The following is a 23,350-nucleotide window of genomic DNA, read 5'->3' as shown; positions in this document are numbered from 1 at the left end:
TGAACCTCGTTTTTTGTGATGGCTGATTTAAGAGAACAGTGTGCAGCTCTAAAATTTATTTCCTGCTCAGGTAAATGCCACAGAAACTGCTATTATGTCGAATACAGCTTACAAGGAAAAACTCAAGTATACACGTGCTTTTCTTGTTTCAAAAAAGGTGAAATGTCAATTGATGGCAAACCTCTTGCTGGACATCCGTCAACCTCTTGAATGGATGGACATGTCAACTAGTCGTGCATTTGGAATTCATTCCACCAAGTCAGACTGTTAATCAAGCTTTCTATTTAGAGGTTCCGAAAAGATTGCATAACAGTGTGCGACAAAAAAGGCCTGGGGGGACTGGTTTTGCCACCACGATAATGTACCTGTTCATGCTCACGCAGCCATCTCAGTGCACCAGTTTGTGGCAAAAACAAACAAAAAAAAAAAAACCCAGCATGCCTCTCTTGCCACATGAACCTTAACCTTACTCACCTGCCCTCACTCCATGCGAGTTTTTTGTTTCTGCGAATGCAGAGGGACATGAAAAGGCAGCGGTTTGATGACACAGAAGAGGTGAAGAAGAAAAACGAGGGAGGTGCTCTCAGTCATCCAAACAGATGAGCTTGAAAAAATGTTTCCAAGAATGGAATCAGAGGTTTGACTGATGCATTAAGTGTAATGGAGAGTATTTTGAAGGTGATAAAGTTGTTTTGTAAAAAAAAAAAGGACGTAGCTTTGGGGAGGGGAATGCCGGTGTTGGGGAGATATCCTGCATATCATTTTTTAAAAGCTGCTTTTAAAACATTTCCCCCCTCTTTTTCCAGAGCAGAATCACAAGGAGGAGACAGGCTCACCATCCAAGACAGATGATTTGATGATAATTAAAGAGCGGGGTGGGGGTGGAGGCATAAAACCACCTGTCTCTTGCGGGCTCCCTTCTCCTCTACGAGAGCACTCTCGCAGCTGCGGGGGAAGGTGGGGGAAAGGAGGACCAACAGATTTATGGGGCAACTGGGGCCCAGGATGGCTGGTGCTGCCCTCAATGCGCCTTTCCGCTCTATTCTCCCGACAGCAACTAAACAGCTCTGACCGAGGCTTTTCCAGTGTGCTTGCAGAGCCTCCAGTGGGAAATATCAGGAACTCAGGAGGCTGAGAAGGGCGGGTGGAGAGGGCCGGCCCATGGGGACAGGCAAACGTTGCCCGGTTCGAGAGCAACAGAAAGCCGCTTTCAGAAACGACAGCCGGGTGTGCCTGGTGCCGATTGGTCATCAGGTAGATGTTGAGCCCTTACAAAAATGTCAGGTCTGATCTAGGGCCAATGTGGCTCACTAAGGGTACGGAATTCAATCACCGCGTCTCCTTTGTGGATAGCCAGCAGTGAGGCACGGCGGGGCACCTGGTCCCAGCAAAGCAGCTGGCAATCAGTCAGACTTCCTGGGGGCAACATGAAGAACTGGTTTACAGTATGACTGGCCACACTGTAAGGGGCTGACCGGCAGCTCTGAAGGATCACTGTGCCTGGCACAGAAGAGATTATCGCCAAGTACCTGTTCAACAGAGAAGCCAGACTGGCATATCCCAGACTCCTGTACTTATTATTGTTTTAATCATTGATTCCACTGACGATTTGAGTCATGGTATCAAGTCTGTAGAAAGCAAACCTTAAAGAGAACTGGTAACATCTGATAGCAAGTCAGATTCAAAATAAAGCTAGCAGGTTGGACCAAAGCCTAGATGAAATGGAGACATGCTGGCGGCCCTGGACATCGCTAATAGCAGCTGCTCAAATAAAGGAGGGGGCTGGCTTAACTGCCCTCCCCCCCCCCCACCCGTCTGCCCGTGAGGAAGCTGCCTGTCTGGAGAGATCCCCCTGGGCTTCCGTGGCTCCTCAGTTGGCGGTGGCTGTAGGGAGCGAGAAGTCCCAGTGCACAGCCCGCTCGCCAAGGTGACCGCTAGCTGCCACGGTGGCTGCTGACTCCTGCTCCGACCCAATAAACCTCTGCCCCGGTCCTGTGCCCCCTCCACCACCCTGCAGCAACTGTATTTTTACACAGTAGCACCTGCTCATTCATGATGGCCTCGTGGTGATTCAGAGGGGTTAACTGCCAGGTCAGCAGTTTGAACCCACCAGTTGCTCCGTGGGAGAAACATGGGATTTTCTCTTCTTGTAGAGTCTGGGAAGCCCAGGAGCAGTGGTACCCTGCCCTGCAGGGTGGCGTGGGTTGGCATCGACTCAGTGGCAGTGTTTGGTATGTTGGTTTCAGGCGGGGAGTTCAACGTGGGACTACATTTGTCACCCCGGGAGGGTTTGGCTAATTTTCAAAAGCCACCATGCATCTTCCAACATCATTTGAGCCGCCACAGGGCAATCTGGCAGGTGGGCTGGCGCATATCCCCCGCTGCCCTCCCTCCCCCCACCCAGCCTCCCACTAGCGATGCAGCAGGTGCACCATCTAGTGGTGGCACACATCAGCAACTTTTTTGCCAAATTAGTGGTTGGTCTTTGGCAGCCTATGAGGCCAACTGTCAAGATGGGGTGAACCTCATGTGAAATTGTTCATATAGATTAGTACACAGGCACGAGTAAGCCTCTGCTTAACCTTGCTTAGTGGGTACTCTGTCCCCGTGAGGGAGAGCGATTTTGAAGGGACTTTAATTCTGAAATGCTCCGGGGTTGGGGAGACAGACTAAGGACAATTAAGCCCAGTGCTTGGACTGGAAACCTGTCCTAAGAGACGGTGCAGCCAGACGGTTGGCTGCATATCATCCGACTGAGTTCATGTGACTGAGACGTCCCGAGGAACGTGTGGGCCAGTGGCTGCCAGGGTCTGGAGGTGAGTGTCTGATTAGTAGGTATCGGGTTTTCAGTGGTAACAGTGCACATCTCTGAAATGAGCAAAAACCAAGTGTGGGGGACAAGGGGGATGCAAGTTGGGCAGAGCAAGGAGACGCTTTCTGAAACGACCACCTCCACTGTATTACTGTGGGTGTCCAGCCGGCCTAGGAGCACAGAGCAGATGAGCTCGGGCCCTGACTTCTAAGGCTTGCTGACCAACTGTGGCCAGCCCTGCCCTCCGCCTGGGCAATGCATCCAAAGGAGAGATGTCTACACCTCACAGCCCGGAGGTCAAATCCCCATGCCCATTCAACAGGGAGGCAAACGGAGGCTGAGCTCAAGAGGCGGAGTAACCAAGCAGTCCCAATGAAGGGCCTGCGGGGGCTGCATCAGGCCAAGGTAGCATCTACACGGCCACCTTCTGCGTACAGCCTTCCTCGGAGAGCTGGCTGCAGGGAGTGGACGTCACTCGAGGCATACAGAAGCACGTGGCTGTCCTCTCCTCCTTCCAAAGCAACGTCTTTATTGTCCGAGCAAGCCACGATGTTCGATGAGGCCCAGCCCGCACCGGGCCCACTGCACTGAGCACTGTACAGGTGCACATGACACCGTTCCTGCCAGTCTCGGGCACACAATCGAAGGAGTTTGCACACAGGGCTCACTCCGTGGTTACAAATCAAACCTGGGCCTAGTGGCCAGTATTGCAATGAACATTCGTTAAAGTAACGATCTTAAAGGAAAACACTCCACCCCACTGATGATGGTGAGAGTTAGTTTCCCTTGGAATATTTTATTATCAATAAACAAGGCTTACTTCTGTTCCCCTTCACCATCACGGTCCCCGTCCCTGGCGTTTGAGTGGAGGCTTTTTGAAAAGAGGAATTCAAAGGGGAAACTGTGGAAGCGCTTGGGGACCGGTCTGGCCATCGGGTGTCCGGGGAGAAGAGCTGTGGTTCCAGTGGCCAGAGGCATCGCATCCTTGTGAACAGCCGGGATGACAGAGCGCGGGTCCCAGGAGTTCAGAAGACAGGACCATCACAACGAGTGCACCACCGAGGCTGGTCTGGACACAGAAGCGTTTTCCTTGACAAAATTTAGCACCGACTTGGGGCCACTCTGGAGGGGACAGCGAGTCTCATCCCCGAAATCTACCTGGGGATCCTGGCACAAACCTTCAGAACTCCCGAGTGTGTCTGGGAACAGAAGTTAATCACAACTGTGCATTGGCCTACGGCTGCTGTTTGCGGGGATGTGCCCAGCCCAGGCTGTGGGTGCGCACATTCAGCACAGAGCATGGAAGGGGGGAGGAGCAGGCTCAGGGGCCTGGATGGAGATGCCACGATGCCAGGACATACACACCACACACACACACACACACCCCACCCCACCCCCAGTCCCCTCACACCCTTAACAAGACCCTTTGCTCTGGAAAAGAGCCTTAGTGTCATCGTTGGTCACTACCAAATGGAGAGACAAAGGGAGGGGCTGAGGAATGCTCTCGGGTTGTGGAATCTGGATGGGGAGTATCAGACCGCAGATTCCTTTCAATGAATCGGGGAGAGCAGGAAGTCAGGGCCAGAGTCGCACATAAGGGGCGGGCTCAGACCTGCAGCTCTGCCTGCAGCAAGCGGTGGGGGGAATGGGAGCTGTGACAGCGCCTTCCTCCCTTGTGCAAGAGGAAGGCCAAGGTGAACGGGGCCTGGGCGAGGCAGCTCACAGCCGGCCGGTCCACAGGCACACACACACTCAGCCTCCTCCTGCCCTGAAGACCCCTTCTGCGCGCACACACCCTTGGGGTCTACGAGGGCCTCCAACGGCCACATGGTCAGCAAAGCCACTGAAATGGAAGGGAGTGTGTCAAAGGTAACACTGCTTTTCCCTCAAGTGTAATACTGGTTTCCTTACACACGCATAAGGCACGGTGTGAGAAAGCTGCCCCCACTCCCAGCACACATACACACTTGGCTCCTCACACGCACACACGCACAGAAGAGGCCAGCAGGTTTTGCCAGGATGCACGGGCAAGGGCTCGCTGCCAGCGGTCACTTCTGGTTTTTGAGCTGGTTGGAGAGCCAGTCCAGGCCCTCGTAGAGCCCGTCTCCACTGGTGGCACAGGTCGCCTGGATGTACCAGTTTCTCTGCCGGAGGGAATGCAGGCCGAGCTTGTCTGTGATCTCAGCTGCGTTCATGGCGTTGGGCAGGTCCTTGAAAGAGAACATTGGGAAGTCAGGTCGTGGTGCTACACCCACATCCGAAGCACTAGCCATGACCAGCAGTCTTCCTTGGGTCCCGTCAAGGAACTCACCCCTCCAGGTGCTCGGGCCCCAGACCTGCACATCATCACAACCTCCCTCGAGCCCCAGTCGCTCTGTCAGGAGCCCCTGATGGCACCACCTCCCAGCACCTTCCAATTCTGCCCATTCTCACCACTCCCCAGTCACCACCCTGACCGGACCACCACCGTCACCTCTCCAAAGTCACCCTAACCGGTGTCCCTGCTCTGCTTCCCTAAAGCCTCTTCTCAGCCCAGCTGCCAGTGAGACTCAAACCAAGGGGTTCTCAACCCCCTGCCCGGGAGCCTGTCTCTCTCTCCCATCCTCTCAGGTAAGAGCCAAGTCCTCACCATGGCCTGCAAGTCTGTGCCCCTCTCCCTCCTAGTGCCCCTCCCTGCTCAACAGTCTACGGTCCTCACGTTTCCCTATAGTCCAAAATGCAATGATGGTTTCCCTGTCACTCCTCACTAGAATGGACGTTTTATAAGAGCAGGAAGCCTCTGGTTATCTGATGCCCGGTGCCCAGCCAACTTCACCTACATCCAGATGAACGGGCCTTAAAGAGCCAGGGGGACTGCCATGTACCAATGTGGAGAGGGCCACCTGAGAGATGCTAGGGACAAGCAGGCTGCAACACACAGTGCACGGTCTGATCCCGGAAATTTCCATTAGGTTCACAGTCCTACATAGGCTTACCTAAGCCGGGAGTTATCTTTCTGGAGAGAGAGGTAAGGAATTCGACAACGTTGTGAGGACAGCCCAGTCCCTGGAGAAGGGCAGGACAGAGGCTCCAACGGGAGCACAGCGGGGAGGACCGTGTGGTGCTCTGATGTCCGGAGGGGCGCTGAGAGTTGGAACTGACTCAACACCACCTAACACCTGACCAGCGTAGAAAGCCTCATTTCTCCTGCAGAGCCACTTGCCGGTTTCTAACTGCTGACTTTGCGGTTAGCAGCCCAATAGGTGAGCGTGACCCACACTGCCACTGGGACTGAAAATTCCTCATCACGAGCCCCTCACTCGCTTCACTGATGGCAAGTCAGCGAAGAGCTCGTGAGCCTTTGCCCAGGCTACCATAAGACTAAGTGAGGTCGGTAGGCGCTTGGTTCTGACCACCTACGAACATTGCTCCAAGACGCAGTTAGGCATGATCTCATTTGGCAACCAGGGGACTGCCTGGGACTCTGCAGCAGCTCAGCTAGTACCCCGGGTAGCCCAATGAGTGGCGAGATTACATTCGGAAGGGAAGGTAAGGGCGGTAATAGAGGGGACTGGAGGTGGGGAACAGACACAGAGGTCAAGATCCACATTTTTAAATGAGTCACCGACAGTCGACGTCCACCCCACCCCTCAGAAAGCCCACAAACCTGCTTATTGACAAACACCAGCAGCACAGCATCTCGGAGCTCGTCTTCCGCTAGCATCCTGGTCAGCTCTTCCCGGGCCTCATTGACCCGCTCGCGGTCGTTACTGTCCACCACGAAGATCAGACCTGGAACGTGATCGCGAGCCCGTCACTGCCTGAGCCTGGAGAAGGCAGCTGTTGGTACATCCCGACAGCCTCCCCAGGCTTAGGCACCCGGCTTTCTGAGGCCATCCCGGGATGGCAGGATATAGACCATCCAGAGAGTTCTAGGCCGGAGCCTGTTGTCCAGGCCGCCCCCTTGGTCAAGACCATTCCACTCTTTACCAAATACAGTCCCGCAATCACAAACACAGGGCGAGCTTTTAACCACTTCATCTCCACTCCAGACACAAAAAGCAGACTTATAAAACAAACCACCACACGCAACATTTAAAACAGTAAGTAGCATTCTGGAGGGTGTACGCTGTACCCCAAGCCCCCAAACCTCACATACAGAACTTTACTCCCACCCCACTGACTGCTTTCCACAGGTTCTCCACAAAGCACAGCAACCACACCCGAGAGGTGACTGTCCCTGACTCGCTGCCACTGTGTTGGAATGAGGCTCAGCCCACTGAGAGCAAGCCAAGGACCTGTCATGGGCCTGCTCCTCTAGGCTCTGCCTACTGCATGCTAGGAAGAGTGCTCCCTGAAGCCCTGACCGTGTGCCGGGCACTGAGCTCGGCCCAGGACATACATTTCTCTACACCTGACTGAGCCCACTGAAGGTCGGAGAGGGTCAGCCCCAGACAGTCAGAGGAATCCCCGGAGCGAGTGCTGAGCAAGGGGGAGGCCAGCTGCACTGCCCTTGTGCCTGGAAGCTACCCTGGCTGGAGGCCAGGCTGCAAGAATCTCCAGCGAGGAGGCCCGAGCGGTGTCCCACACACCATCCAAGCGAAAGACAGGGCAGGCTCGCTGAGCAGCTGTCCATGTGACAAACTGGCGAGACAGGTGGTGTCTGGCTGCCAAGGCCCTCCTCTGCCGGCAGCATCAGGCTGGCTGACGCCCCTTCCCACGAAGGGACGGCTTCGCGCTCTTGCTTACATGGTCGGGAGAGCCGCGGCGTCTGAGGCGGCTTTGAGGACAAGGGCTCGTACGTGTCCAGGAAGGAAGGGTGCATTAGCAGCAAGCAGATGCGGCAAGGGAGGGGCATACAGCCACATGTGCCTGGTACTGTACCAAGAGCAGTGACAGCAGCCCCCGCTCTGGGCAGGGTGAACAGGTCTACCTAGCGCCCATCAGTCAGACCTCTCTCGGGGCGGTCTGGCCACAGGTCAACAATGAGGCACACCAGGACCAGGCTGGCACATGAAGGCGACCCGGTTTCACCAGGGGCATGTGACCCAGAGGAAAGGCTACTGAGGGAGCCACAGGGCTCGGAGACTCCCTGGCTTTGAACCACTCTACATGGGAGGTCGGAGGCCAGGGGACAGAAACCACAGGGAGTCAACATAATCAAACTGAAGATGCACAGGATGCTGCTGGCTGCCGCCGAGGGTGGCACTTCTGGTCACAGGAAATATGCCAGGTTAAGCCACAACTTGAGGGGACCCCGGTAGGAAAGCAGAGGACCTTGGTGGGAGGAGAGGACCCTGGTCCTTCCTGACAGGATTGCACGACTGCGGCTAGGACGGAAACCCTCTGCTGGCCCTCCTGGCGGCCCAGGCCCAGGGCTCCGGAGCAGCCTGTCTGCAGACAGCACACCCTCCGCTTGTGCGAGCGGAGCTTGCACCAGTCGTATCACATCAGAGGGAACACACCCTGAAGATCTGATGTGCTGGCCGAAGTCCTGGACTCTGACCGTCACTAAGGAGAGCAGGGTCCCCAGAAATTCCAGGGCATTATTTTCTTACTCTATTTGTCCACAGTCTTTTGGAAGTCCCGTCATACTATCCCATTGCCCCTGAGTAAAACAAAGGGCTTGTAGATTCGGCCCCACTCTGTCCTGCCTATATACAGATCCCTGAAGAACCTACCTCGGATCTAGCGGCACTTCTGAACTAAGAAAGTTGCTTCTAGCACACTGGCTGGGAGAGCCTCGGAGCCTGGGGAACTAACTGCAGACTGACGCAGGAATAGTGGGCTTTCATTAGGGTTAAAGGGATGGGGGCACATATTGACATCTGTTTTCTATGCATGAAACACTCTGGAGGGGCATGAGTGGACAGCAAGACGGGACCATGGCCCTATGGGAGGCCGAGATGTGGAGTTCAGGGTCTCTTTCCTCACTACCATGAGCCTCTGGTGGCATAGTGGGTGATGCACTGGGCTGCTAACCACAAGGTCAGCAGTTCAAAGCCACCAGCAGCTCCGGGGGAGAGAGACGAGGCTCTCTACTCCCATAAAGAGTTACGGTCTTTTAAAAACACAAAACAAAGACTTAGTCTTGGGAACCCACAGGGGCAGTTCCAATCTGCCCTGACAGGGTCGCTGTGAGTCTGAATGGACGCGAGGACAGCTGAGTCTCCCTCTCTACAGACCGGAGTTTAGATATTTTGAACAAGCAGGCAGAATTCCACTGACCTGCAATCTTTAGAAAATGAGGGCTTCATCTAAAGTACACATAAATCTCCAAAGATGAAATTCACCAGAATTTCCCACCCACAGAAAGTAACCATTTCCTGACCACAGTGAATTAAAAGGTGTTAGGGCCCCAGTCACTGTTCCAGAGCAAACTTCCAGAAGCCACCTCCCCAGTGAGGGCCCGAGGGCTGCAAGGCACAGGGGCCCTCCCACCTCACCCAGCACCCCTCTGCAGACACACTGAACACCAGCAGCTCCCCCATAGGCAGACTCGATCCATTTCACCTTGGGTGTTTTGGAAATAATGTCGCCACAAAGGTCTGATCTTGTCCTGGCCGCCGACGTCCCAGACTGTGAAGCTGATGTTTTTATATTCTACCGTCTCCACGTTGAAGCCTAGAGTGGGAAGATGGGGAACATGTTTCGTCAGGGCTTCTCTGGTTGGACGATTCAAAATGATTTCGCTAGTGCTTTTCAGTTCCAACTGTACTTGGAAGTCCACGATCCTGTAAAACAGAATGTTAGCCTGCTCGTTCAGCCAGCACCAGGATCTCCCTCTCCAATCTTCAACCATGCCTTACTCTCGGAAGCAGAACTCAGGGCTTATTGCTAAGCACACAGACGCCATCTGAAGGACAACTTCCACTCCCACCACAGTGGAGAAAGCTCCTACCGCTACACCCAGCTCCATCGTGGGACAACGGAAGGGGCACCCGTCAAAGGCCAACTCCTCCACCTACAGACCGAACCACCCGCGTCCGGAACCTCGTACTGCTGAGTGGCTTCACCACCCTGCATAATGAAAATGTGTAGCTCTCAGGCTCCATCCTCGCCTGCCACCCCTGGGGCAATAAGGGATCGCTCCGTAAAGGGCAATGTAGCCCCTGTGCTTGGTTCCTGAGAGATCATCATTGAATTTCCGAGTGATTGGGGTGGCTTGGTATCGAGGCCTAGATACTATGTGAGAAGTTTTGTGCTAGTTTGCAGAGTTTGGAGGGAGACAAGGGACTGAGCAATCCAGAAAGAGCACTTAGTTTAACCTCAGGAAGGGTGCGTAATTGAATCAATTTTGCATGTCCAGTGCGGCCCCAATCACAATGATGCAAAGACTATGAAATGAAGACAACAAAATCCCTGAGCACAAACGTTCCAAGAGCGTCTTGGTTGGTGAAAGAGAGATGATGTGGGAGGGTAAGACCTCACTTAGGGTAGCGGTTCTCTACCTTCCTCAGGCCGCCACCCTTTCATATGGGTCCTCATGTGGGGGTGAACCCCCCACCATCAAATCATTTTCATGGCTACTTCATCACTGTCACTTTGCTACTGTTATGAATCAGGCAACCCCTGTGAAAGGGTCGTTCGACCCCCCCAAACAGGTCTCAACCCACAGGTTGAGAACCGTTGCCTTAGGGCATGGCAGCTCAGGACTGGGAACCCTCCCCCAGACCTTGTTCTGCCTCCTCCTCTGTAACCTTGTGGTTGAACTCAATCTGCAGACTTAGGAACAGCACTGAGTCCTAGTGAAAGGTGTGCTGGGAGCCAGCAGGTGCAAGTAAGGGTGCTGTCTGAACCCTCAAGCTGTGGCTGGCATCCAGAAGTGGCCGTGGGAATTGTGGCCCGCGGGTCAGAAGCCTAGGGTTCTGTATGGACTCCCCACACTGGTGCCTGGTGTCACCTGTTTGGCAGTAAGAAGGCGGTCACCGTTGCACTTGTGATGGCTGACTGCCTCCCAGGTGTCCAGGGTTGGAGGGAGACAGGGCTGCGTGGTGGCCGGTGCCAGATACCTGACAAGTGGGAAAGTGGAGGGAGATCTGATTCATCCTCACGTTCTGCAGACTGGATTTATGCCGACATTTATCCTTTCTATAATTCTGTCCCTCGCTCGCTCGCCCTCACAAGTTCCCACTACATCCATGCCCCCCACCCCCACCCCACTGCAATCCTAGGCTTTCCCGGGCTCACGCCACTAGGGAGTCAAGTGGAATCTGAGTGGGGCCTCTCTCCCCAGGTGGGCTTTCCTCCTCAGAAGACAAAAGGGATCATCGCATCACTGTGGATTTCAAAATGTTGGTGGGGAAATGGGAAGCCCCCATTCATAGATTTGCCCATGTCCCAATGGCTAATTCAGCCTCACTCTGGGAGGGGCCGAGGGCCCTGCACAAGGGCACAGATGCTCCAGACAACATGCGCGGGGCCCCTCGGTGGACTAACTGGACACAAGGCCAGTACCCAGTTCATTTATCAAGTAGATATTGGACATGTACCCAGTGCCAGCCAAGGGACTAGTCTCTGGGGACAGTGGCAAACAAGCCAGGTCATGACTTCTGTTTTTATACAAACTGAGCAAGAGAGCCAATGGTCATGTGCTGAAGGGCCAGAAGATGTTCGGTTGCTAAGGAACTGAAGGCAGGGGAAACCAGCCCACTCAGTGAGGAAAGGTTTATCACTCGTGTCAACTGAGTCCAGAAGAACAAGGTGGCGTGAGCTCCTGTGGGGCAGGGACCAAGGAAGAGGCAGGAGGGCATTCTACAGAGAGGAAACGCGAGAGAAAGGTCCAGGGGCCGACTGTCCACTGCAAAGCTAGTTAGCGGGCAGCGTGTGCGTCATTTAACAAAAACACTCTTCAAAATCTCTTCATGGACGTGTTACTTTCCATTTTATAATGTGTTTTCTTTGCATGAGATTACAGAAGGCTGTACTCTTTTTAAAGTTGGAGCAAACCAAAAGATCAGTTTCATTTTAGATTACATTGTCTTTGTAATTGTGGGCGTGGGCACTGACACTCACCATCTGGCTTCCTCCTTGTGACATTTACAATTGCTGGAGCTTCCGCCCATGTAGGCACCTGACAGGCAGCGCCAAGACTTGACCTTCCGGTTCCTGTGCCCAATCCAATCTTCAGAAAACAAATGATGTACACTTGCTATCTTGCGGCGCCCACATGCAGCAGTTTTGATTCTAGAGGCAGCTTATAAGGCCAAATCAGGTCCTGGCAAAACCGCCCTGAAATAGCTCACCAAATGCAGTGCCAGCCTGCAGCCAGACTCACGCAGCCAGAATTTCTTACAGCCCCAGAAAAAAAATCCCCGTCTTCAACTGGACACCAGCTCGAATGATTGGCTTGAGCCAGAGTAAATTTAACAAAAAGATCATCCTGCAACACCACAGTCCTATTTGGAGTGGAACGATGCTTCAACTGCAAGGCCAGCTGAATGGAGACTACTGCAGGCAACTGTAGATTCCCACCAGCACCCACCGCATGCATGCCAGGGTTCCAGGCTGGCTGAGGAATGGAGGGAATCATGCTCTTAAGGGATTTGTTTGTTTTGCTTTAATGCTATTGTGGTGAAAATGGCCTCAGTGTTTGAATCATTTTATCCCTTGCTTCCTGCCGTGTAAAATTTGCTGAACTTAAATGTGTTCTAGCAGCGTGCTAGAGACGGTGAGCTGGGATAGGGAGATAGACATGAGCTGATTTCTGTCCTCAGGAACATTTCCACTCTGGGCGTGAACAGAACTTTCAAAATGAACTAGTCAGCAGTGTAAGAGGCACGTAAGACTCTCAACCCCCAAGCTGTAAACAGCCCAGCCGCATGTGGCTGGCATACATACCTATGGTAGGGATGGTTGTCACGATCTCTCCCAGCTTCAGCTTATACAGGATGGTGGTTTTGCCAGCTGCATCCAACCCCACCATAAGAATCCGCATCTCTTTTTTTCCAAAGAGACTCTTAAACAGCTTTTCAAAGACGTTCCCCATTGTCACGGAATTCTGTCACCTCAATGGGAAGAACGGAAACCAGAGTCACACATGCTACTGCGCCTGCTCCCAGCAATGTCTAAACACAGCTTGGCCTACAACAAGGAGTGCGGCAACTTGCATTCACAGCCTTTTGATGCCTTCCAGAGAATTCTCTTTTCTACTGCAGGTCCAAATGGAAAGGAATCCTGGTGGTGCCAGGGGATAAGCATCGGGCTGCTGAAGGCAAGGGCGGCAGTTCAAACCCACCATGCATTCGATGGGAGAAACATGAGGTAGGTTGTCTGCTTCAGCAGAGATGGAGAGCCTTGGAAACCCTCTCTGGGGCCACCGTGCGTCGTGGTGGGACAGACTCAGACCAGAGAGCTTCAGACAGTTTGTGGAGAAATTCTACTATCTTGACATTCTTTTTTCCCCAGGAACTTTCTGAAGCCCCTTCTATCAAAGAGGGCTTATTAAAGTCATATTAGCTTTGGAGAAATATACTCTAGTCTCATTTTTTCCTAACACCTAACACTATTTGAAGTGTGAGCTTGCAGCGCTAGGCAGGCATCTTGGGTGCAACTATTAGTCTCTCCCCACCCACAGGGAAAAAGAGTGGTAAAATGGAAAGACATGTGGAACCAACGTCTAAGGGACTAATGGACCCCCAAAAGACCAGTCTCCGTGACCCAGGGATCTGAAGAATTAGATGGTACCCAGCTACCACTGCCAACTGCTCTGAAAGGGATCCACATTAACAGACCCTAGACAGATGGAAGGAAAATGTGGAACAAACCCCAAATCATAAAATAGACCAGGCTTACTGGTCAGACAGAGACCAGTGGAATCCATAATGGATGGCCCTTAGTCAGGTTTGGTGCTAAATTCACCCCATCCCACCCCCTACACACACACCACCACCACTGTTCAATTTTCAGCCAAACAATATACAGATGTATTTATGCATACTGGTAAGGTATGCATACCTTAGAGCAATCAACCAAGTTAAGATTTTAAAAGCAGCATTTACCCAAGAACAAATTTCCGGAAGGTAAGGGTTAAAAATAGTAGTGCTCTGCCTTCATCTCCTCAGGAGCCCTGGTTGGCCTGGGGGGTTTCCTGTTGAAGTGCTACTACCAAGAGGTTTTAGCTGTTCAAAAGCCACCAGCCACTCTTGGGGGTGCAGAGGGGGAATACGATGCTTTCATGAGGCTTTTTACTCCAGTAGAGTTCGTCTCCGGAACTCACAGGGGCAGTCCTACTCCGTCCTATAGTTTCTATGAGTCAGGACTGACTCCGAGGCAGTGAGTTTGCTTGTTTGATCTCAATCTCTTAATCTGACTCCTGGAAAGAACGCCTGGCAGATTCTTCAAAAGCAAGAAGAGCCATTCCGCCCCATCCACGTTCAGACACCTGGTTTTTGTTGTTGTTTTTTTGTTTACACAGAAGCCCCGGGAAAATGGAACCCAGAGCAAGGCCAGGGACAAGAAGCAGACAGGATAGCCCACTCTCAATCCAGCGTGACCCTAGTCACCCCGGAAGGGGGATCATCCAGTTCTAGAGGCCCCACTTGGGAAATCAAGTTTCCCACAGCACCTTAGCATCGTGGAAGACGCCCAAATCCACACCAGTCCATCCTTCCTAAGCACAGACCCTGTCCTGTACGCGGGGCGAGGTTGAGAATGCCTACATCATTTCTAGAAGATCCAGGTGGCCGCTGTGTAAAAGTCCTCGGAAATTATGTGAGACCTCAAAGGCAGCGGGTGGCCCAGTGAGCATGCACCGCGGACACAATCGCAGGGTCCCCAAGGGAGGCCTTCCCGCGAACCCACGAAGCCCCTTTCGGCTCCCCGCAACCTCCGCCCGGGGAGAGCAGAGAGGGGACGGCGGAGTCCACGCCCTTTCCGCAGGCACCTGCTGATGGCGCGGGAATCCAGCCCGGTCCTCAGCCACCGGCCCTTCCCTCGAGCCCGCCACTCACCTGTCCCCACCCGGAGGAGGATACCTACACCGCTGCCTCTAGGATTTCCAGTCTTCTCCGCAAAATGGCGACGGGCGTGGAGGCGGGCCCCGCAACCAATCACCCATCGCCCTCCAGAGCTGCTAGTCCAATGATCGTTAAGTTCCGTGAGTGACGACACACCTTGGCCAATGGCAAAGACGATAAGAGCCTGGGAGCAAAAAGGCCCGCCCCTCGCGACCTAGGCGACGGCCGAAGCTCTGGAAGTACCGGGCGTAACTTCCAATGGCAGCGCTCTGCGTCGCGAGGAGCCACGCCCCGTGCCCCGCCCCAAGGCGAAGAGCGACCAATCAGAAAAACGCAGGGTTTCCGCTCTGTTCCGCCAATCAACTTAAAGAGATCCCAAGGATTGCCCTAAACCCGGGAGCATTCGGACCAATAGGATGAGGCATATGGGCGGGGCCAAATTCATAACGATATTTAAGGAAATTTGCTGCAGTTGAGCTAAAAGTAGAAGACGAGTTTGGGGCGGTGTACTGTGTAGGAAACATGCAGACACCGACACTAAACATAAGGCGGGTTTCCTACTTGGTCTGAGACAGACTCCTGCTCTGTCTCCCAGCAGATTTTGAACAGTTGGGGGAAATACTACCCACCTGCACCTTCTGCGTTGTTAAGATGTGGGTAAAACACCGTCCCTACATCCTGGGTAATGCTCATGAAAACTCAGCCTAAAGATTGGTTTGGTTAGCTGGGAAGCTTAAAAGGTTACAAAGGCCTGTAAATCAGTCTGGACTGCTATTTGCAAGGTCAGCGATTCAAGCCTACTAGTTCTACAGAGAGAGAACGTTGAGGCTGTGTGCTCCTGTGAAGATCCACAGCCCCAGAAACCTTGGATAAGGTAGACTATGTGTCGCAATCCACTCAGTAGAAGTGGGTCCTTTGCCATGAGACTTAAAGGACTATTCTGGAACATTTTGATCTAAGATTCTAATGGAAGGAATGACAACCAGAATGTTGAATGTTCATGGACTCCTGACTGTCTAGAGCAGCAGTTCTCAACCTGTGGGTCTTGACTCCTTTGAGAGTCGAAAGACCCATTCACAGGGGTCGCCTGATTCATAACAATAGCAAAATAACAGTGATGAAGTAGCAACGAAAATAATTTTATGGTTAGGGGTCACCACAACATGAGGAACTGTATTAAAGGGGCGTGGCATTAGGAAGTTGAGAACCACTGCTCTAGAGCCTTGGGGATAGGAAGAGCCCCAAAAATTATTGTCCTGGTAAAATCTTCCATCCTTAAACCAAAAATATCCCCATAAGTCTTCTCAAACTCAAAACCAGTAAAGAATGCCTTGACTATTTTGCTATTTAAAAAATATCTATATGTGATCAAAGTAACAACAGAAACTAAAAGATCAGATTGGAACCTTAGAGGGCAGCGAGTTTGTTTATGAAGAGGAAAGCCTCTAGAGAGGAGGAGGAGGCAGTTTTCACAACTCAAAGAACGAAACCAATATCTTAATTTGTACCAGCTGAAATGTGTATGTTTTGCAGGGCAGAGTGGTTACTCACTGTCAGCAGTTACTCAAGGTCAGCAGTTCAAAACCACCAGCCAGACACTCCCTGTAAAGAGAGATGGGGCTTTCTAATCTCACAAGAGCCACCGTCTCAGAAACTCACAGGGGCAGTTCTTCCCTGTCTTAGAGGGTAGTTATGAGTTGACATCTCCTTGACAGTGAGTTTGGGGTTGTTGTTGTTTTTGTTGTTGTTGCTCTTCTCTGCCTCAGCCACTTGGTCCGGCCTCTGCCCCGCGCCTGCAATGCTACACAGCTCAAGGCTGTCAATAAATATCCAAAGGGCATGCCACTATGCACTCAGCTCTTTGGGTCAGCAAACCCAGTTCCCCCAATTACTTGCCCAGAGGCATCCCACTCCACAAGCCACCTTCCTTGCTCTGTGGGCTGGGAGGTCCACTGCTCTGTCTCATGCTCTGGCTTCTGGTTCTGCTGCTGCTGCTCTGCCACTCCTCTAATGTCACAGCTATCTCCTGGACCAAGACATTTCAAATCACATGTATCTCGAGGTCCAAAAGACACAATCCACTCCCTGCTCTCCTCCCTTGCTGGTAGTGAGATCCCCCTCCCTGCTCTGGGGATTTCATACCCAACAAGACGGCAATCAGTTAACCCTACTAACAATCACTCATATAATCATATAATCCAATCAGTATATTCCTCCAGCTTCTGACCCAGACCCATGAGGACAATGAAGGTCACCTGATGGGAGTAACAAAGTCTATGGCTAAAAGAGCCACATTACATAATTCACTGCATCGCAGTGGCACAAAGGAATGGTGCTCCATGGCTACCATCTAGGTTGGCAGTTCAAACCTGCCCAGCCTGGCAGTCTGTCTTGGGTCATTCCTACTCCGTAACACCTGGAGATGATAGGAGTTGAACCGACAAAGAGGTAATTAACAACAGCAATTTTATAATGGAAAATAAAACATTATTTTTTTTGTTGTTTTTTTAAATCATTTTATTGGGGGCTCATACAACTCTTATCACAATCCATACATACATCAAGTGTGTAAAGCACGTTTGGATATTCATTGCACTTATCATTCTTTTTTTTTAATTTTTTTTAATTTTAATTTATTAGGGGCTCATACAATTCTTATCACAGTTCATACATATACATACATCAATTGTATAAAGCACATCTGTACAGTCCCTGCCCTAATCATTTTTTTCTCCTCTTTTCTTTTTTTACAATTTATTAGGGAAAACATTATTTTTTAAAAGAAATTAGAAAAGACATTTAATTGAAATTAGAAGGCAATAGGTGTTCTGGGGAAACTTACCAAGCTTAACCAGCGCTGTAAACATAAATTTATCTGGTGGTACTGAGTTAGGGGCAGAAAGACAGGATTTTATTCTCCCATAAAAAGAGTTAGTCTCAGAAACCAACGGGGGACGCTCTACCCTGATCGATCGAGTTGCCGTGAGTTGGCATAGACTCGATGGCAGTGAATGGCAGTGAGTGGCAGTTACTGATTTAGTGTTTGTTTTTCTTAGAACACTCACTGTCCATTTAACATTGTTCGTGCAGCACGGAAAGCACCAAATGCTCTTGGGAGAGGCAGCAACATAATTTCGCCCTGACGTATCTCATAGAGGAAGAAAGCGCCCCTATTTCTGGGTTAGACTCTAAAAGTTGGCCGTGGTGTTCTCAGTATGAATTGTTGCAATAATAATATTGGTAATGGGAAATAGTACTTATTGCATAACTCCTCCAGAGCCCTGTGGCACAGTGGATTGAACATGGGCTGCTAACTGCTAGGTTAACAGTTCCAACCCCCCAGTTGCTCTGAGGGAGAAAAAGGAGGCTCTCTGTGCCATGAACACTTGGTCTCAGAAACTCAGCAGAGCACTTCGAATCTGTCCTGTAGGGTCCCTCTGAGTCGGAACAGACTCAGTGGCAGTGGGTGGATGGCACCTCTGAGTCGAATATCATCATGTGGTACTTGATGATGATTATCTGATCCAATTCCTCTGTGAAGACACGAAGGTGAGCGAATGTAAATGCCACGTGGTATACCCAGACCACACGCACACACGTTCCTTGCCCTGAAACAGCCTACCTCCGGGAGAAACCGGAAAACATATCTTCATTGTATTTGTCTCGGGAGCCCTGCGGGAACCATCACAGGGCCCCAATAGCGGTGGTTTGTGGGCCTCTGGTTCTTTAAGATTCTAGGCAACGCAGCCTGCCCAGGAGACCCCAATTTCCTTTTCTCACGATGCAGGAAAGCTCATTAGGCCAGTAGCTAAATAGGCCCGTTTCAAGGAGATGCAGGCAGTTCTCTTGGCCCCGTGATGTTCATCTGCAAGGTTAGGCAGCCTGACAAGTGAGTGCATCGGGCTCACACTAAAGGATCGTGGGGTTTCCATAGCAACACCTATTCCCTGCCACAGAGGCTTCTGCCATCTCTTCTGCCCACTCAGATGTTCCGCAATGAATTGATATTCGTGTCTACAGGTGTTCGTCCTTGAACCTCCAGAGAAAGCGCCTATTATGCGTCAAAGCCAGACTGCAGCGAGAATGCGGCATTCCGTCACTGGTTTGCCTTTCCTTTGAAAGATGCCCTCTTCCTCCTCCTCCTCCTCCTCCTCCTCCTCCTCCTCCTCCTCCTCCTCCTCCTTCTCCTTCTCCTCCTCCTCCATTTTGTTCCGTTCTCTAGCCCTATCCTCATTTGGGAGAAACAAGCTTCTCTGGCAGAAAACAGGCAGATGGCAAGTCCTCCATCATCCGCACTGGCTGTGATGAGGTTGCAACATGAAGTATATGCGGCAAAGCTCCCCGGCAGCCTGGGCTAACACTGTCGCCTGGCAGCTCTGTGGGATCCCTGTTCACCAACCCCACCGATGTCACAGTCTCTGCAATCTCACCAGTCGAGATTTGGCATCGCTTTCCCGAGCAATGATTTTGGTTTTTGTCGTTTTAATCGCATCAACGAATACTGGAAAGATTCATGAGAGGAGGCGGTGCAGGAGGGAGGGAATAAAAGGGGCTCTGGGGTCTGCCTTTGCTTCACAGTGGTGACTTCCACTGAGGCAGAGAACAGGACCTCGCCACACACGTGTGCCCTCTGACCTGCGCAGCTCAGTGGCAGATTCTCTGAACAACACGTTCCCTGAAACACCTGCCTACAATCCCTTCGGCAGACCTTTGACCCCCACACCCTTGAAGAGGCTAAACACTCCTCTCTGTTCCCATCAGCGTTTGATTAAACCCACAGTTTCCTGAGACCAAAGGTAGTTTTCCTTTATTGCAGCCAGTCAGCTCTCTTGATGTAGTTTAATGTTGTCCTCGCTCAGGGCAGAGAACCAGGTCTCTCCCCTGCCTACTTACATTCTACAAACACAACCGCAGGAGGGGCTCTGAGGATTGACATTTGGACAGGAGCCCATCATCAGAGGGGCATCCAGGAGCCCTAGTGAGGCAGTGGTTCGAGAGCTCAGTTGTGAACCAAGAGCTGGTAGTTTGCGCCCACCAGACTCTCTCGGGAGACAGAGATGGCAGTTGCTTCCAGGATGTGCAGCTTGGCAATCCTGTGGGCAGTTCCTCTTTGTCCTATAGGATGAAGAGTCAGAATAGACTCGAGGGCAGTGGGTGTGCTCAGGTGCTGTCCACTTGGTTCTGGCTCATAGCAACCTTGTACAATAGAGTGAAACACCGCCAGGTCCGGCGACCCTCTCCCAATGGTTCCTGTGTTTGAGATGGTGTCAACCCATCTCATCGAGGGTCTGCCTTGTTTTTACTGCAGTGGGTAACGGCGTAATATGAGCACACAGTTATATTTGTGCACTATCCTCCAGTCAGGCCTCCACCTACTGGAAACAACAAGTGATACTGTCACAATGAAAACCCAGCCTGGCGTCACCGCCGTGCCATGGGCTGGCTGACATAGGAACCTGGGCCACCCAGTGGCTGTATCCAGCCAAGGCTGACCCTGCAATGCCCCTGCCTCATTGTTCTTGATCCTGGTTCTGCTTCTTACATCATCTTTGTTTCCCAATTCTCAGGTACCTGGTATGTGTCTCTCCTCCCCTGACCCTCATACCTCCATTCTCTGCCACCACCCCTTCACCCCCTGCCAAACAAACAAACAAACCAAGCCCACTAGCTCTTAGAAAATGCTTTTGGTCATTTAGATTTTAAGATGAATTTTAACCCTTCTGTTGGCTGTCTCACTTATTCTTTTACAGTAAAAGAGACACTTATTAAAAGGACTTCAGGGGCCAATGGATAGCTGCAGGAGGGTTAGCATTTTTAAAGGCAGGGATGGATAGTGACTAACTTAAAGAAAGCTAGATGAGGGGGGGCAACCAGATTTTGCAGTAAACCCCCAAAGCTCTAGCTAACTAGCAGCATCTCTTTGAGTACATCTGACTCAGCCATTTCTGCCTCAGGATTATCAAGAGTGCAAATGCTTGGCGGGAGAGAGTGTCTGATGACCTGGTAACCTGTCTGACAACCCTTGCAGGGGCATGCCCTGAGGGAGCGCCTGTCAGAAAAAGGTGGCGTGAACTGGGGGCATGGCAGAAACCTTGTCCTTTGGCTCTCACTGCCCAGATGCTCAAAGGTGATGCACAATCTTCTCCACTCACTCAGTTTCTACAACGACCTTGAATTGAACTGATAGCTGAGAAAGCACAGATGGGATGGGCAGACGGATGGGCCACCTGGAGTCCGTGCTAAGCCTGTGAAGCGGGGAGGCTCTGTAGCATGTGCTTGTTCTTTCTCTGCTAGACTCTTTAGGGCCATGAGCACAGGTCTATTTCACTTACATCACTCATGGGAAGGTATAGAGAGGCCCCTATCGGGGTCAATAAGTACCTAGATTGACCGACACACGTAGTGGGGAGTGGTGTTCTCCAACAGGCATATTTTCCCAAGAAGATAAACATTCCTGCCTGGATTGGAGCTATTTCTAGGTGTAATCTCTCTAACGTGGATAAATAATACAGAGCAGTATTTTAGGTACATGCTTTTGCACGATTCTCTGGCATTGAAAATAATGCCAGATGATTGGACTTCTTCAGGATGCTGCAATTATTTGCACCTGTCTCTGTGTTACGGCTTCAAAGGATCGAAAAATCTCAGCTATGCAAACTGCACTATCACCTGGTCAATCACAACTCACAGTTACCCAATAGGACAGAACTCCCCCCATTGGGTTTCCGAGACTCGAAATCTTTCTAGGAGCAGATAGCCTGGTCTTTCTCCCTCAGGGAGCAGCTAGTGAGTTTGGCTGGTGGGTCTGAACTTACACGACCCGTAAACTTACTTAGTTACACCTCTCCCTGCACAAATAAGGAAAGGGGCTCAGAGAGGCAAAGGAACATGGTTGAAGGGACTGACAAGCAAGAACCAGGATAGGATCCCAAGCCTCCTGGCTTCCCAGCCTATTCTAATAGGTTTTTTTTAAGGTAAAAAAAAAAAATCAAAATCCAGTAAGTTCTCTGTCTTTCTCAGCCAATTCTCTGATCCATTCATGACGTAGAGTCCACTGACTCCACAAAGGGCTCAGGTGCTCAGCTTCAAGGTGGAAGTTTCTGTCAGTGGCCTGTCTTCTGGCCACTCTCTGACTTTGTTAATTCTCCATTGTCAGTCACTAAGCAGGCCCAGGGCTTGTGACAATTGATTTCTTCCTTTCCCCCTTCATGTTGGGGGATGGGGGGAGGGGGACCCTGCTTTAAAAAAACGAGCAGAGAAACAGATCACCCCTACAATGTCTTGTGTAAATATGAAGAGAACTATAGACAGGAGTGGCAATCAAAGCCTCAGAGAAACCCATTGGGCAGAGAGCCTGACATTAGCTCTCTGGAGGTTTTAGTAAGGACATGGTAATGGAATGGTAGAAAGAAAATCGTGGGGGGTGGGGGCGCATTGTTTAGAAAGGCTGTAAGGTATTTATTTTTACAAAAATCTCTTAGGTAGCTAGCTTAGGGACAGGGGGTTGTCCCTCCCATGCCTGCAAAGACCCCCATAAAAGAGGTTGGAAAGACATCAGGCAACCATTGAATGCCTATGAAGACCCCAAGCTGAGCATGCTCATACTCAAGCCCCCAAGCCTGGTGGGAGGTACACCTGGCCGCCAAACTAGGCCCAGGCTCATGACATCACACAGGTGGGCCTAGCTCAGCCAATGGAGTCAACCAATACCATCAACCACGCCTCCCCAGCCAGAGGTTTAAAATAGTCTCTTACTGCTCCTAGTTGGAGGCAGGTGGAAGGCGAGGGTCTCCTTCCCCTGAGGCCCACATGCTCTTAGCCTCTAGGGTTCTTGGGCTTCTGGCCTCCTCAAGTTCTTCACCCTTGGGTGCTCTTTTCCAAGTGGTTGTTCGTGCCCAGTTGTGAACCCCTTTGAGACCATAACACCTGACACTTGTGCTTCATAAAATGCCACTTGGATCACACAACGTGCCTCGGCGTGAATGCTTTCAAAAAGCAAAGAACCGAGGTATACCCCACTCCAGAAGCCTAAACAGTTCCACTGTATTCAACCAAGACCACTGTCTAAATCAGGGGTGAGGAAAGCCCCAGAAATCGATAGTAGCTAACATCACACACCTCACCAAAGCACAGCAGTTCCAGCCATCACATGCCCAAACCCAAACTCGCTGCCGACTCATACATAAGAACCCTATAGGGCAGGGTCCTATAGAACTGCCCTGCGGATCACAGCAGCCCAACATGCAACCACTCCAACACCAGGGCTCAGTAGGGGTCAGTTAACCAGATGTTTGACCAAACAGAGCAGTCTGACTGTGAAGCTGATCACTTTACATGGCCCAAGAACGGGATGGTAAGTATCCCAATGGCCCCTGGCAGAAAAAAGGTTCCCTGGTCTACAGTGGAACAGATCTCACCAAGGTCATTGTCTACAAGGAAACGACACTGGAGAATGAACACACATTATTGAAGTTACACATTATCTTTGGGAAGACAGGTAACGATAGTGTAACAATAAATACAAATATGCTCCCCCTAAACCGCGTGCTTAATCACTGCTCCACCAGGGCTCCTTTGGCCACACAGGGAGATGCAAAGATCA

The 23,350-nt window shown here is 51.4% G+C and overlaps 1 protein-coding gene across 2 annotated transcripts; it reads right to left on the bottom strand.

Moving 5' to 3' along the window:
- Positions 1 to 3,541: 3,541 nt before the first annotated feature.
- LOC142459952 (ADP-ribosylation factor 2) lies at positions 3,542 to 14,884 on the bottom strand. Of its 2 annotated transcripts, none has more exons than XM_075562011.1 (5): positions 14,743 to 14,884; positions 12,632 to 12,798; positions 9,305 to 9,415; positions 6,459 to 6,583; positions 3,542 to 5,022 (listed from the first exon to the last, which is right to left on the bottom strand). In XM_075562011.1, exons 2-5 carry the CDS (start codon positions 12,777 to 12,779, stop codon positions 4,861 to 4,863), a joined length of 546 nt encoding a protein of 181 aa, XP_075418126.1. In that variant the 5' UTR covers positions 12,780 to 12,798; positions 14,743 to 14,884; the 3' UTR covers positions 3,542 to 4,860. The 2 variants fall into 2 exon arrangements, with proteins under 2 accessions (XP_075418126.1, XP_075418127.1); XM_075562012.1 differs by having other exon boundaries at positions 12,632 to 12,791; positions 14,743 to 14,866.
- Positions 14,885 to 23,350: the final 8,466 nt, after the last annotated feature.

The sequence above is a fragment of the Tenrec ecaudatus genome, chromosome 10 (genome assembly GCF_050624435.1).
Source record: "Tenrec ecaudatus isolate mTenEca1 chromosome 10, mTenEca1.hap1, whole genome shotgun sequence".
NCBI classification, from domain to species: Eukaryota; Metazoa; Chordata; class Mammalia; order Afrosoricida; family Tenrecidae; genus Tenrec; species Tenrec ecaudatus.
Note: the sequence above shows the minus strand (reverse complement) of the source record. Positions and strands in the feature narration are given on the sequence as shown.